Here is a 16,972-nt window from a genome sequence, read left to right on the forward strand (position 1 = left end):
CATTCTTGTAGTTATTTTTTGGAGTAGGAGGAGCTAAGGCACATCTGTGTCCATGGTACACAATTGATATGTGTCCATCCAATATATTAACATGTAATAAATTATGTATTGTTATAAATTCTTACTCAAATCTGGCAAATAATAGCTTACTTTCGTCCCCAGGTGGGAATCGAACCCACGACCTTCGAGCTGTGAGGCGATAGTGCTTACCACTGCACCACCGTACCTCCTAATAGCTTACTTTTAACAGGATTTAATAATAGAGGGCTGGAAGAATCTTGTAAAATGCTGATGAATGGTCTTGTAGACAGTAAAATTGTATAAAGAGACTAATGTCTTGCCATTTAATAGAACATGTATTTAATGGAGATTTTACATTGTGTTCCCCATGTCATTAAAGTTATATTTAGCCAAGAGTTAATAGAATACATCTTAATTTGACGCATGCTGTTGACAAAACTGTCACTAAGCTAGCTCTCTGTTTGGTTCTCTGACATTGGCCGTGCTTGCGCCTGAAAAATATGGCAATACTTTCAAAAACAAAGGCCTTTGTATGAAAAGTGGTGGCAGTGAGCTGGATTTAATATTGAGCATTGCTTTATATTCCTTTGCAAAACCTGAATTTTTAATCCCTTTATCACCTAAGCCAGGGGTGGGCAACTATTTTTCATGGGGGGCCACACATGAGAAACCCAGATTGTTGCCGGGGGCCGAACAAATATTGTCATGCCATAACCCATGGATGGGCAACTTTGATGATAGAGAGGGCCACAAAAAAATGTCCTCGCTACCAGGTTTTGCTGAGGGCTGAACGGCGCCAGCACGAAAAAATTTGGGCATTTGAAGTCAGGTTTAGAGGAATAACTCATTTTAAATTAACAGTTGTGATGTCATTATTCAGTCTTAACCACCAATATTTGATCCTTTTCTCACTCACTCCTATGTCACCACACTCTCTCCCTGCAGGGCTTGAAATTAACTTTTTTCACCACCTGCCAATATGGCTGCTAGATTTAAAGTTACCAGCCAATTCGAATTTCCACTAGCCGAAATGTTTTTCTTGAAATAAACCAGAATATGAGTGGGTTAATTTAAGCATAAGTATCAGTAAGTGGCCCGGGATTCTCAAAGCCTGTGTTGAGGGTCACACAAGAACAAAAATGCACTCTTGAAGCTAAATAAATCCAAAATCAACAAGTTCATTATTTAAATTTCTACTTCAATGTAGAACAGTCATTTCTTACACATGAGATTACTTTTAGCCTTTTAGTCATAAATATTATTGAAAGATATTCCATATTCCAGACTCCAGACTGAAATGCTATAACAGAAGAGTATTGGCCAGAATGACATGAACATTTGGACACTTATTCAGCGGGTATCTTGCATGTTGCGTTCAGGTGCACTGTAAAAAAAAAAAAAAAAAAAAGTTTTTTTTTTTTTTTGCAATTCCATCGCGGGCCACACAGGGGGCGCCCGGGCCGTATGTTGCCCATGTATTATTATTATAACCTTTATTTAACCAGGTAAAACAAATTGAGATACGAAATCTCTTTTACAATTGCGACCTGGCCAAGAAGGCAGCAAGTTACAGATCAGATCATACACACATTTACATACGAGATACAAAAACTAATTAAAACAGAGCACAGACTACACCAACACTGCATCAGGAGTAATAGTAAGAAGCATACGAAATAAAATCGTATATTACGATTTACATCCTAAAATCATAGTCATAAAATGATGATAAAAGAGGCATAAAATGCAGAGGCATATTGTGCACAGAGGAGTTTAAATATTGCTACAAGAGGCATAAAGTGCATAAAGAGACAAAGTGCACAGTGGAAGTTTAAATGTTGCCACATTGCTGCGTATGACCTAAGCAGTCCAACATGTTGCCCATGGGTCATCATGGCCCATTGCTAACCCTAAAAACAAACAGAGTATTGAACAACATTGCCATCTTGTGGCTATTTGTTCTAACTGGTTCCCTGTAAAAGAGAATTATGCCAGTGATCTGGACCCACAAAGCTCAGCAACCGTTTCTGCTGTCAAAAGGCCAGAGAAATAGTCCACCTCCCAGTTCTAATCAAGAAACGCAGCCATGACTGTCAATCCAGCTTTTGGGATTGACAGATCGAGCGCGCATACGCGCTCGATCCCTAGGCTCGCCCGCTACCCGGGCTTGCTACCTTGCCCGCTGCGCGGCCTCACCCGTCCTGCAGCTCGCCAAGCTGGCCCTGCAGCTCGCATTCGCAGCTCGGCCGCTGCGTGGCCTTGCCCGCAGCTCGGCTGCTGTGTGGCCTGGCCTGCCCTATTGGCGCATGTCTCCCTCAGTCTCTCTCCCCCTCTCTCTCCCTCAGTCTCTCCCCCCTCTCTCCCTCTCCTCTCTCTCCTCTCCTCTCTCTCCCTCAGTCTCTCTGCCCCTCTCTCTCTTCTCTCTCCCTCAGTCTCTCCCGTGGTCATCTGTGGTTTATTACATCACTGATGATGTCACAGTGGTTTATGACATCACTGATGATGTCACAGTGGGATTTATGACATCACTGATGATGTCATTTATGACATCACAGTGGGACATGGGACAGACAGAAACAAACAGAGCCCTGCTAGCTCCCATTTATATACTGATGATGATATTATTTAAAGTAAAAAAACAAACAGGCCAATCAAAAAACTGTCATGGGGTTTTCCTCCTCTCCTCTCACACATGGGTGAAAAGTAAGTGACAGTGACAGTGAAACGTCAATAGGTTAAAAGGGTCAGTGAGAGATTAGGCTACATGATTTCAACTCCTATGCCATGAATTGCCCAAGAAGAAAGAGAGAGACGATCCCGGGCGAATGAAGGTATCTCATTTGCTCTGAATATATTTGGCTCCGCCCAGAGCCATAGCTCCGCCCTTTAGCTGTCAACCAAACCCAAAGTCAGAAAAAAGCTGCATGAAGTTGGAGATAGTTGGAAGGAAGTTATGTGGTTTCCTTTGGAAAATAAACCGCTCTAGTTGTCAGGGCATATCGGTGGTGGAGGTTTAGTCTGACAACTAGAACAATCAGGTGTGCTTTGAGGGGGAAAACAGACCCGATATTATCCTCATTAAGTGTTGTTCCCACTTCTGTATGAATGATGTTATTACTTTAAAAAGAACTAGCGTTAAACCAAAGAATTGTATTCTGAAGGCTGTAACCGGAAGTTCTATTGTGATTCTGGGGCTCTTGACTACAGACAACAGAGGCTCTTGACTACAGACAACAGAGTGAGAGGGAGAGAAACAAAAACCCGGCATTTTTCACTGCCTGGGTGTCTTGTCTTGTGTGCATGTCTGAACTGATCAGCTGAAACTGCTCCCGTGACATTTCATTTGTGGGCCTCCACTCTATCTACTGCTTTTTGTCTGCTCAACATGGCGAACCGAAAGCGCCAATTAGAGCAAGATCCATCCACTGCTGACACTTTCAAAACCCCAGAGAAGAGAGTGTCTGTGGTCCGAGAGCACGAAGAGGACTTCATGAGATGGGGAGTGGAGGAAACGTGCCAATACCTGCAGCGACAACAAGGACTCGAGGAATGGGCAGACACATTTAGAAGTCTGTCTTATTATGGTTTTGGTTTATACAGTTTGATCTGTTTAAATGTATTTTCTTCTTACAGCTAACGTTAGCCTGACTAGTCCAGTCTCTTCTCCTTTTGGACAGCTGCTAGCTCGGTTAACGTCCACCTGTCCATGTTTATTTGTGTGACTTGCTAACTAATAGCTTGTTAGCTAGTTCATGTTCTTGTTACAGCTGTTGTCAAAACGTACACAGTTGCAAGCTGTAGATGCTTGATTTTGCGGCGGCTTTTCTCAAAATTTGCGATGCAATTTGCAACATTTTATGTGATTTTCTGCTGTAAAATTGCGGGAACTGGCAAAAATTGCGGCATGAGGAAAACAATTCGATTTAATTTTTTAATTTTTAATTACATTTTTTCTTTTCCTCCCTTCATCATTTCTCTTCTCCTTTCTTCCTCATCCTCAATAATGCTATTATCACTTTGCCTTTTCTCATACCTTTTGCTTAGTGCTTTATATATTTCCTCTTATCCTTATTTCCTCTTTACTTTACTTTATTTCATTTGGCAGACGCCTTTCTCCAAAGCGACGTACAGAGGGATAAAAAACAAGCATAGATCATGTAACATACATAGTGGAAAGCAGAGATAATGAAAAAGATAAATAAAATAAAGAACCAAAAACAGTTGACAGTCCGTGGGCAGCATATAAGGGAGTTGAAGAAGGTTAGGGGGAGGTAAAATGGAGAGAAAAGAGATGAGTTTTTAGCCGATTGTGGAAGATGGGGAGAGATTCTGATGTCCTGACCATGGGGGGGAGCTCGTTCCACCATTTGGGGGCGAGACAGGTAAAAAGGCGAGCTTGAGAGCGGCCCTTGAGCCCGCGAAGCAAGGGGGGGGGCGAGCTGGCATGCCTTCCTTTTTAAATATACTTTATTCAATTATTCAATAAGGGGTTACAAACATTTACAGTAAATACATTTTTTTTATTTATTTTTTATAAACAGTAGAAAGGAATAGTTATCAAAAATAAGAAGTCTGTTAGAAGGTGAGCAGGTGCCAGGGTGTGGGTCTCTTTGTTCTGTCCAGTGTTCTTTGCCTTTTCAGTTCCGTTATGATTTGTTTATAGACCGGCATGCCTTCCCTGTCCTCCTCATCCCTTCCTTGTTCCTTGTTCCTTGTTCCTTGTTCCTTGTTCCTTGTTCCTTGTTCCTTGTTCCTTGTTAAATATTCAAACAACTAGACCCTAAGCTAAATATAGCCTGGGTAAACCCAGCCCCCAGTGACCTGCTCTCAGACCTGTTCTCAGTCACTAGTGACTGGGAACTGAGAGAGCAGGTCACGTGGGGGCTGGGTTTACCTAGGCTAAGCTAAATATGCCACCTGTGTGTGTGTGTGTGTGTGTGTGTGTGGGTCTCAAATGCTTCGCGCTAGCAAAGTAGCTGTCCAGTGACGATTTCCGTTTGTGTTCCTCCACGACAGTGTTGCAGGGAGTGCAAAATAGTTTGCCTCCACTTTTATGCAAAACATTTGGAAATTGTTTTGCGGTTATTTTTGTTGGTAAATGTGAGGGGTTTGCCCTCCTCATCACAATGCGATGACGTGTTACGTTATGTCCCATACTCTCGTCACTTCCTATTGTTGTCCCTCGTTCCCACAACAACCAGGCAAGATGACAGTGCACACATATCTCAAACCCAGGTAAAGAATAGATGCGGCATTTTACTAACTTTTTGTGGCAAAATTGCGGGAATTTTGAAAAATTGCAAGCCCCGCAAATATCGCAGAGTTTGGTTGAATTTGCATTAATTATTGCGATCGCAAAATCGCAATTTCCTGGAGGGACTGTAGTGTCTACGTTAAGTTACACGCGTCACGCCAAGTTGATTTGTATAGCCCTAATTCACAAGCATGTCTCAGAGGACTTTACAGAGAGGGTGTCTAGCTAAATCTAGCTACGCACAATCAATAAACATAATTTAACGTGCCATTTGGGGGACGCTTTTATCCAAAGTGCTCTGCAATACCACAAGTACCAAACGCCTAACCCTAACAGTGTTGTGTTGCTCTATTCCCTGAGATACAGGAGAACTATGAAATGCCAACAACATTGTGTTTCCTCCTGTGTCCAGAGAAAAAAATAACTGGTGTCGATCTGCAGGATCTCTCCGAGACACAGTTGGAGAAGATTGGCATAGAGTAAGTGTGTAATTTGTCCTGGTGTCGGATGTCTAAGAAAACATACGAATCCTGATTCCTGCCTAACCAAAGGGGGTTTCATTCAAAGCCAATGCCCCTTGGTGTGGTATCACTATAATGGTTGACCAGAATGGCAGGCAGTCAAGCAAAACCCACAGCCCCCTTTGATGTTTCACAGTCCACTTTCTCTTACACTGCTTTTCTCTCTCTCCCTAGGCCCCGTGGTGTCCGTCTGCAACTCCTATACAGTCTCAGGAAGCTCTGGCAGAGAGCAGCGGAGCCAAAGGTATACAATGTTCTTCAAAATAACTCATGTTGAAGGATGTGGTGATAACAGAGACTGACTATTTAAAAGAAGAAAGGTGTGTAGGATAAACAGCAAGGGAAGGTCAAGACATACCAGGGTCAGTAAAGGACCATCACAGCCACCTACAGTACCATCCATTATGGTTTCTTTTTTGCTTGCTGTTATTGTTTTTGTCCTTGTCTACTCTCACTCTACAGTCAAGTTAAGTCAGCAGGCTGGAAAAAGGGGGAAGAGAGGTAGAATAAGATGAATGATGAAACACTAGTTTCATCATCCCCTCATCTTTGCTTGCCCCTTCCAGTGATATTGAACAGTGAGCTCTAAAACAACACCCTTGGAGTTGGTAGGGACTATCGTGTGGATTTCCCAGGTTGCCGAGGACGATGTTGAATCAGGAGTCCACTCCACACACATAGAAACTTAATTCCAAAATAAAACCACTACGAGGAATGACCTCAATTTAAATGTTAGGGTATTGCAGTGGTTGTGCAACGAATGAGTTGATTCCTGGCCAGGAAGACAACTATGCGAGACGATACTGTCACGGGTTCGGTTCTAAAAATAGATAGGCTCGTGTCTAGATGAACTGGACCCGCAACATACCACGGCAGAAGGAAATAACCACAAGGCTGCCAGATGGAAAGTTTGTGAAAGGGAGGTTGACTTACCTGGCACAGGTGTGGTTGTGCAACGAATGAGTTGGTTCCTGGCCAGGAAGACAAACTATGCGAGACGATACTGTCACGGTTTCGGTTCTAAAAAGAGATAGGCTCGTGTCTAGATGAACTGGACCCGCAACATACCACGGCAGAACCAAAGACCCACAAGGCTGCCAGATGGAAAGTTTGTGAAAGGGAGGTTGACTTACCCGGCACAGGCGTAGGGCGCAGACAGCAGGCCGGCCGAGGCAGACGGCTCGTGCTTTACTGGATAGCCCAAGCCGGGGTGTGGAAGCTAGCTACAACCAGCTTCCGTTCATTAGTTTAGACGCTAACAGAAAAGTATCTCACACACACTCACACCCATACGTGAAAATAAAGGAATAAAGAGAATAGAGAGAACAGGAGGCGGGGGAGACAACATGTCTTCCTTGGTTGGAGTGGCCGAGAGACACCCCTTCAAGTCAACTCCCACTTTCCTATGACAGCCTCACGCGATGCCATAAATCACACAACAGGGGTAACCAGCAACCATCATATTAACCAACTGTGACAATACCAAAAAGAGACTGGCATGATAGACTTTTCATTTGGGTGTTGTGAGGCATCCCAGATGCCAAGACGCTGGTCTTTGAATATGTCACACTACAAGAGGTAAAGACGGCCTCCCTGCCTCCCGAAAGACAGGCACAGATTTGTTTTTAACTAACAGTCTCTTAGCTGATAAATAATACAATACGTGTGTATATTTTTCTAATCCTAGCTGTTTGGTGTGCTGTTTTCTACCAGGTGTTTAATGATCCCATCCATGGGCATGTGGAGATACACCCACTTCTCATCCGAATCATAGACACACCCCAGTTCCAAAGACTACGAAACATCAAGCAGCTGGGAGGAACCTACTATGTCTTCCCTGGTGCATCTCACAACCGCTTTGAACACTCCATTGGGTATGTCTGTGTGTGTTTTCAGATGTGTGTGTGTGTGTGTGTGGATTCAAAATGTTTACTATTGGGGAAGTTTGGTTTGCAGACAGGGTGCAGTAAAACACACACAATAAGAACAATAAAACCTATTTGAAAACATGTAAAGAACAGTCAACAGAGTCATCAATGCAAAATATAAAGTTTTTAGCCTGATAGCAGACTAAATTGTCAACTCTGATGCATCAAAAGCTCATGATGTGTTAGTTCCAGGTGGGTAGCAGCAGGATGGTCACACAGTGGTTGTGAAAGGGGTTGTTCTGTTGTTGATGCCCTGCTGCAGGGTGGGACACCTAGCAGGACGGCTTGTACAAGCACTGAATGACAGGCAGCCAGAACTCCTCATCTCGCGCAGGGACATCCTTTGTGTGCAGATCGCTGGTCTCTGCCATGACCTGGGTGAGTTAAGAAACACACACACACACACACACACACACACACACACACACACTGTGCCATGCCATGACTCATCTCATGTAACTGATCATTAATAACTGGGTGTGGTTGGGAGTCAGAATAAAACTGAAACTGTAGCTTCAGTAGCTTCTATTTGGTACAAGACTTGGTAAGATATAAACATGAATAGTTTAATGCACACGCAAACAAATCAGTAACATCTCCATATCCCTCTTTATCCAGGACATGGGCCTTTTTCCCATATGTTCGATCGCATGTTCATCCCCAGAGCGCGTCCAGGATTGAAATGGAAGGTGAGAAACTGTCCCCCTTATATATTTTTTTTAATTTTGTTTCTATAGTCCCATGTCATATATTGGTCAGTGTTGAGGGGTAACACATTACTGTAATCACATTACAGTTGTCTGTAACGAGTAGTGTAAGGCGTTACGGTTCCTAAATCCAGTAATCACATTAGTTACTAAATCAAACACTGTCATTACTTGTTGCATTACATAAATCCTTCAATCATCAGCAGGATCGGGATTGAATCTGCAGGATTCTGGAAAAAAACATCCAATGTTTCCAGTGCTTTTTAATGCACGATTGCGCAACACCACAGCTGACTGTTAAAAGCCGTTAATTGCTAGAATGGATGGACTAGAGGGACGGGGAGGAGTGATGATTGGTTAGATTTAGGCATGAGGAGTGACGATAGGATGTTTCATGTCAATCGGAGGCAGTCATCCCTCTGGCCGATCCATTGTAGCACCAACTTTCATAGGAGTTCGAGTCAGTTTGGGGGGGCTGTAGGGGGAGGGGGGGATGGCAGCGCTGTCTACAACTTTTGAGGGGTGGAGATACGCACATTACTTCACTCAAGCGATGTTAGTAACGCAAAAGTAATGTAACGAGTAGTGGAACGACTTTCGCCAGGGAGTAAAGTAATGTCACAATGCTTATGTATGACATCACTGACAAACACAGCACTGTCAAACTGGACTGGTTCAATCACAAACAGTATTTAACTGTATTAAGTTCTTTGATAAGTGCTGGCACACAGTTCCAGCACTGTGAGGCTCTGATTGAAAGGGCTGAATGACCAACTGAACGACAAGACACATCTGCTGTCAATATGCAAGCTGGAACTGTTTTAAACCAATGTCCAATGTTAGATACTTCAGAAAACTATCTCTAGCAGCAAGGATATGCTAGATTCCTAAGAATCTATCAATCCACCAGAGATGGGCACTTGAGACTTGGTGACTTGGACTCGAGTCGACTCGAGTCCCTGTTTTGATGACTTGTGACTTGACTTGACAAAAACATAAATGACTTGAGACTTACTTGGACTTGGAAGTTAAAGACTCGAGACTTGACTTGACTTGAGAGGTGATGACTTGGATGACTTGTTTGTGTTTGTCTGTTTAAATAATTAAATCATAACATAACATTGTCCAAGTTTCTCTGTCTGTTCGGTATGCGTCAGTCAGTGCATGGCGGGGAGTGCAAGCTGGAGAGGAGACGAAGAGAGGAGCGTGACGGACAGCCGCTCATCCAATCACGACAATGCTATAAGGAGGAACATGACTGAGTGATCCAATGACAAATTGTCATCCAGTCATGCTCCGCCTTATAGCATTGTCGTGATTGGATGACTGGCCGTCAATCAATCATGTCACTGGATTGCACACAGCTGCGATATTCTTCAAACAGGCAGAAGGGACAGGGGCGGAACGTTTGATGTTGTAGTCTGGCTGTCAGTGTTTCACTGTTTAACAGTGATTGAGAGGAAATATTTATTAAATACTTTTGGCCAGCGCAGGCCCGTAGACTATCGGTTCGATCTGTAGACTGCGAGCACGCCAAGAGATCTTAAAATATTATGCACAAGCTTGCGCAACACGGTGGTCTCCAAAGTTCCTAATCATCCTACAACTCGTTCTAGTTGTGAGATGTATATATACCCCGCCTGAAAATGTGCTTTAGACTTAGGGTGTTAATTCATAAAGTCAATTTTAAATTTTTATTTTGGCCAACATTGAAATATTACAACTTGTGGTAAAAATTTGGTAAAAATAAATATTACTATCTACCACTTATTTAGCTTCATCTGGTTGCTTCCTTGTCAACCACAATGCATATTGGGACATTATGCAAATGTAGCCTATGTGTCAGCCCTGGGTTGGAGGGGGGAGAGGTACATGTTGTCAGCTGTGTGTGTGTGTGTGTGTGTGTGTGTGTGTGTGTGTGTGTCAACAGGTTCAACAATGCTTTTCTGCACTACTACGTTTCCACCTAGCCTTGTTTATATTAATATGTTTTGATTGAGAAGAGGTAAATACTCTAAGTTTAAGCTATTTGTTTTTGTTTGATTACATTGTAGTATGGCTGTCAGCCTGTCACTAATTCACAGTTTAAAACTGACGTGGCAGATTTTTTTTTTTTTTACTGAGAAGCAGTTAAGAAATAAATAAGCGTTTATAAAGTTATTTGACTTTTGTTTGATTACATTTATTTCACTGAATATCAATGATTAGAATACAAATTAAATTTGTCATACTTTTTGAACGGGTTAGATACTGTAAATTGGCCAATAATATCACCACTATTAGACAGGTATTAATACCATGTCTTTTTTCTTTATAAACAAAGGTAAGACTGCAGTATTTGGGCGTGGAAAAAAAAAGTGACTTGACTTGGGACTTGACTTGCCTTAACTAGGGACTCGACTTGACTTGACTTGACAAAACCTGTGACTTGACTTGACTTGACTTGCCCAAAACAAAATGACTTGGGACTTGCTTGAGACTTGGACCAAATGACTTGGGACTTACTTGAGACTTGGACCGAAGTGACTTGGTCCCATGTCTGCAATCCACAACCACAGTAATAATCCAGCCCAAACATGCTGTTGGATTGTCCAATTATTTATTTATTATTTATTGTTTATTTTGGCTATTTTCTAGCAATTCGGAAGCTAAAACTTTAGTTTCACAAAGCTTGACCTGACCTCTCCGGTGTTCTTAAAATATGGTTTAACAAGAAGTTTTCAAAAAGCCAGAACTATGTAAGTGAACAGCATGGTGTTTTTTATATATAATTAAACCAAGGCTGATCTGCTAAGCAATTCCTGTCAAATGACTAGTAAGCAAAACAGTTGTCAACTAAGATAGTCATTATTACAGTGTCCAGCCTGATAAGGTTCAGTGATAAGAACTCTTAGTCATGGTGTCATTAATACAATTTATCAAACGTGAGAGAGATAAGAACCATTCAAGTTTGTATCCTGGACTGTTATTGTCGTGGATAATTCTATATGAATATGTCGAAATAAATAGGACACCTTCTCAGTCGCTGTGAAGATATGAATCTGTTTAATTCTAACCACACATGAGCATTTATATGTGAGTATGCCTGTCATTGTAGTAAACTCTTAGATAAGCTCTTTCTGTTTGATTAGTGAGTCAAGACAATTTGAAATGGTGAATGTTCACGTTCTCATCTTAATATGCATCTGTGTGCCTGTTGTGTTGCAGCATGAGACTGCTTCTCAAGACATGTTTGACTACCTGGTGAGTGATAATGACCTGGAGCCGGTGATGAAGGATCATGGCCTGGTGTTGCCTGAGGACCTGGACTTAAGCATTAGAAAAGTGTGTGACTTGGCTAAATTGATCTATGGTCAGGTTCCAAACCTCTCACCGTTCCCTCCGCTCCTCCACTAGTGTAGGACGCCTCGCCCCCCTTCACTACGGGGCTCAAAAGTCGTTCATCCCAATCGCGACTCTTCTCGTCCCTGGCACCTCAATGGTGGAATGAGCTCCCCCCTATGGTCAGGACGGCCGCTTCACTGCCAATCTTTCGTCAAAACTTAAAGTCCCTGGAAACCAAAATCCACAAAAACGTTCTAACTATGTTATTTAGGGTCTTATGTTAGTAATTGTGTGCCTCCGAAATTATTATACATTACTTTCAACCCAAAGCCTTAAAATCGACACTTTTCTACAAGATTCTACAAAGTACTTCCTCATTGAAGAGAGCAGTCCGCGAGGTGCTAAAACGCAGGAGATTATGAGGTCATAAGCTCAATATAACCTTTGTACACGCGCGTTCTTTGCCCCCACAGCGCTGCTCAGTGTCTGTCTGTCTCCCTCCCACTCTGTGTGCTGTGTTCGTTCGTTCGTTCTCTCTCTCTCTCTCTCTCTCTCTCTCTCTCTCTGGACTAGTGAGAGAGAGAGAACGAACGAACGAACACAGCACACGGTGGGAGGGAGACAGAAGCGCTGTGCACTCGAAGTGGCAGAGCAGAGATTAGTCTCGTCGGCGGTGTGTAGAAACCTCTCCTCTGCCTGCTGCGGCGCTGCTGTGTGTGTGTGTGTGTGTGTGTGTGTGTGTGTGCGCGCGTGCAGACAGATAGACAGATAGACAGATGACCGTCAGTACGCTATGCGCGCAGCAACACGCGAACACACACACACACACACACACACACACACACAAACCATCTCTCTCTCTCTCCCTCTCCGAGGAGAGGAGAGAGGTCTGAGAGAGGGAAATTTCCCTGCTGTAGACGGGACACGCCCACACAGTCCGCGGGAGAAAATACACTCTAAAAAATAATTGATTCTCATGACTTTTGCCAGGACTGTCAAACCTAAATTTATATATTTTGCGACGTTCATCATCGTTCAAATTTGGCTGGTGGCTTATTAACATAGGCTCCTGTGATGTGATGAACTCAAAATGCTAAATAATAAAGAAATATTTCTGGTTTCCAGGGACTTTAAAACACACCTTTCAGGCTCCACCTGGCCCCTTCTTGAACTAACATCTTTCTCTCTCTCTCTCTCTCTCTCTCTCTCTCTCTCTCTCTAAAAAAACAACAAAAAAACTTTACCACTATTTCTTCAGAAGTTGTAGCTGTCATAGACTGTGTTGCATAGTTGATTGCTCTATTGCTGACAAAAATGTGTTATTGTAAGTCGCTTTGGATAAAAGCATCTGCCAAATGACGTAATGTAATGAATTCGGAGGAAAAAGTCTGAATTTATGTCATCAATCACGCAATTGTGATGTCATCAGTGAGGGCTGTACAGTGCAATTATGTCACACATGCTATGAAATAATTTACAGCAGTAGCACCCATACAGTTTTGCGTGTGTGGAACTTAACTGTGACGGCAGTGCCGCCGCAGCGTCCAGAGACTATATGGCGCAGACAGCCTATCTTGTCAAAACATCTTGTTGTTCATCTTCAAATGACTCAATAATGACCTTTGCCAGACGAACGTTACATTCTGAACTCGCCGTCACTCGGAGACCAACATTAATGTTAGTGCAGCAGAGCAGTGCTCACTCAACAGTAACACATGAGACTGGCTGACCAACACACTGCAGCGCTGTGCAACTCTAAGGTGAAGAACTTAAAACTTGTGTTGGGCCAGACATATTGGAGTATTGATATTGATATTGAATTAACATTGATATTGAATTAACAGTGATATTGAATGAAAGACATGTTGTTTGAACACTGACATTGAATGAGAGACATGTTGTTTGAATACTGGCTGGTCCTAGTGGAGACAGTGGGAGCACCCAACCCCCACATACCTGGCCATCTGGGCCACTTTGAATACCACACCCGTGATAAAAACCACAGGGATGCGAGCCGATTCCTTTGTCCCACAGCAGCGAGATAAGGGGAACCAATCGGTGTGCCTAAACCACAGCAAAGACACGCCCTGCACCCCAAAACATATACAGGTTTGAAGCCTGAAAACGTCAGTTCCTAAGCAGCCTAGCTGCAGACAGGTCCTCCTCTGAGAAGTTCTAAGTGACTAATCGTCGCGACAGGACGTGCGTTTGTATCCCGAGACAAACCGCCCTTCCCCCCTGCCCGGACCCGAGCAGCCAAGGCCGCAACCAGGCCGACGACCTCCACGTCAGGGCTAAGCCAGCTCTGATATCCTGAAACCGACCCGCATCGCCTGAGTGCCCTCAACCCGAAGAAGCGAGCTGTGAGGTTCCCCCTTTCCTCCACTGAGACGACAGCAGATGCAAGAACCCAGCGTGGCCAGCTGAGATCGACTGCCTATTCTCAAACCCCCGCTCCTTCCTCCACGTCTTCCTCTTCGAGACAAGCGGCCGCCCGCTCCACGAGCACCCCTCCTCCCCGCTGGAGGAACCTTGCGAGTCCGACCGCAACAAACCTGCATCCGCGTTTGCAGAGCTGAACGAACAAGCCAAGTAAGCTGACTGAATTGATCACTCAAGTCCGGGCTTAGAATTGTTAGAGTTAGATGATATATATATCTTTAGATATACATGATTGACTGATATGATACTGTGAATGAATCTGTGACTGTTTATATCTGACTGTGACTGTGGGTTATACATGCATTACTGAATCCGAGTGTTTAGACGCTAGCCAGTTACTTCTTCACCGATCCACGGAGTGGATCTAATATAGCCAACGAGCTGAGAGGAACTTGTTCCGCCAATTCAAAGTCGATTAACTAATCGTGGCGAAGTAAGAGCCTCACGGCCCTGTTTTTCATCTAGACGGTGTTATTTCTCACTCACGGGCACGTGCGCAAGCGCGTGAACGGACCCTTCCTTGCTAAATACTCACACACATAGCTATTAGTCGGCTAACCGCCATTTTGTGCCGAGAACACATTCCCTTAGTCTCCATCTTGGGCCGATCGCCATTTTGGCCCGAAAGCACACCCCCGTAGCCTCCATTTTGTGTCTAGTCGGTCCTTCCGGGTCGGCCATTTTGAGAACAGACCCCTCACTCACACACACACACCCACACACACACACACTCTGCCTCCCTCTAGTGTTCATCCGGTGCTTTACACTTTTGATGCAGATAAATACCCCTACCTCACATTTACCGACCATGCATTGAAATGTTTAGAATGTAACTCAGTTACAACTTGAATTCACTGACTGTATTGCCAATCCCTCTCTTTTATTTTATATATAATAAATATTGTCAACTTTTATTAGAATTCAACTGTTTCAGAGTGATTTGGTGGAATTGTGGTAAACTATTGTCTAAGGTGTAAGAACTCTCTCCTTTCAGATTAGACTAAAGGTGATTCAGATTAGGTCCGGTGATTAAGCCGGTGGTGCCCCTAGGTTAATCCTTACCAAGGATTACATATTTGATTTTAATAATTTTATGAATTATTAATAATTTTCGGATTATTAATATTTTATTTTACCTAACTAAATTCACCCAAATAACGAGCACAACACTTGTGCTCAGTCCGTTTCACCTCAAAAACCCTACGCCCGCTCAACGACTTGGACAACGATGGCTTTCCCCACAACAGTGCAGCAGAGTGGCTGCTCTCTATACTTGCTGCTCTCCACTAAAATGTGAATAGCATGTTAACACTTTGAGTGCCACGGCCCTTGGGCAAAAGGTTGCTTGCTGTGCCACATAGGCCGCAATGCATTTTAAAACAGTCATATAATTTCTGTAATAATTACTATGTAAACACTGAACACGCACAAATAACGATGAGACTCTCTTCTATCACCTGCAAAAAAAAGTTTATTGATCCCATTTTCCGTTCTTTAGTTATGAGCCGGAGAAGATAGCTTGATTGAACGAAAAACAGACCTTTTTTTCTACGAGCTGAGATAATGAGCCTTTTGTGAAATTAAACATTTCAAGCACATCACTGACTCTGAAGCTAATTTTCTGATGTAGTCACACCTCAAAAATAATTTCCTTCAATAAAACAGTGAAGGCCAGGGAATTTTGTTTGGAAGAATAATATTTTTAGCTGCAACCAGCAGCGCTGGCCCCTGCGTGCGCTGCTGGTTGCAGCTTCTTGCTTCTGCTGGTGGGCATCGGATATTCTGGCTTGCGTTTGCCAACCCTGTCCTGCTGTCTGGGTCTGTCTGGGTCAGTGTTGTGTGCTGCTCTGCGTGCCCCACCTCCCCCCCGTTGTGGGAGGAGTGTCTCTCTGCTCTGCTCGGCTCTGCTGTTTGCTCTGCGTGTGCTCAGCACTTGAAAAGTCCGCTAGATCCAGCTTTTTTACAGCCGCGTGTACCAGCTCCCATGCTTCCAGTTGAGAATAATAACAAATCCACGGCTGATCATGCGAATGGGCTGTTGCAGCGCACACGGAGGTGCTCAATTGTGATAGCAGATTGGCTGCTGCAGGGGCACAGCTAAACGTTATGCTTCAATGAAGCAGCTGCATACGGACGGATGCGATGCGATTTCCTTTTCCCCAACGACTTCTTCTGTGTGTTTTACTCCACGTTCTCTCATCTGGAGAGCGCTGTCACCACCTAAGGGTTCTGTAAAATAGGTTAGACACATTCAATAGCTCTCATATTGTAAGAGGCGATGTAAGAAGCTGAGATGGACACCCCCCCCCCCCGTCAAAAAAACAATTTTGAGTTATTGACGCCATTTGGCGTCGCTGGCACAATACGGTAAATTTCTAATGACGCCATATGGCGTCGCTGGCACTCAATGTGTTAATGTACCGGATGATTTCCATGGGAAGCGTTTACGTCACATGGAAGACAAGAGAAGAGGGTGTCAAAACTCCTAGGTGTATCCCAGTTTGACCATGCAGGCAGATGGGGACCTGGAGGCTCAGCTGGCCAGTAAGGAGAAGGAATGGAAGGAGCTCCAGTCTCTCAGGTTCCAGCAGCTGGAGAGCTCCCTCAAAGAGGCCCAGGACGAGCGCTCCTCCCTGAGGCAACGCTTCCAGCAGCTGAGGGAGGATTTCCAATTCAACTTGGCGGTCCTAGAGGAGAGAGACCCAGACCCATTCATGTATAAATTGCCTGACCCACAGTTTCACTGCTCGCCTGTCTCTTTTAGGTTGACAACAC

General features: G+C 43.8%; 1 protein-coding gene across 1 annotated transcript; it reads left to right on the forward strand.

Annotated features, from left to right (window-relative positions):
- Positions 1–3,330: 3,330 nt before the first annotated feature.
- On the forward strand, positions 3,331–12,175 carry LOC310770830 (deoxynucleoside triphosphate triphosphohydrolase SAMHD1-like). The gene is made up of 7 exons (XM_083663541.1): positions 3,331–3,590; positions 5,688–5,754; positions 5,971–6,040; positions 7,510–7,670; positions 7,987–8,102; positions 8,343–8,413; positions 11,639–12,175. The coding sequence occupies exons 1-7, from the start codon at positions 3,407–3,409 to the stop codon at positions 11,825–11,827; spliced, it is 858 nt and encodes a 285-aa protein (XP_083519667.1). The 5' UTR covers positions 3,331–3,406; the 3' UTR covers positions 11,828–12,175.
- Positions 12,176–16,972: the final 4,797 nt, after the last annotated feature.

The sequence above is a fragment of the Poromitra crassiceps genome (genome assembly GCF_964638095.1).
Source record: "Poromitra crassiceps genome assembly, contig: HAP1_SCAFFOLD_242, whole genome shotgun sequence".
NCBI classification, from domain to species: Eukaryota; Metazoa; Chordata; class Actinopteri; order Beryciformes; family Melamphaidae; genus Poromitra; species Poromitra crassiceps.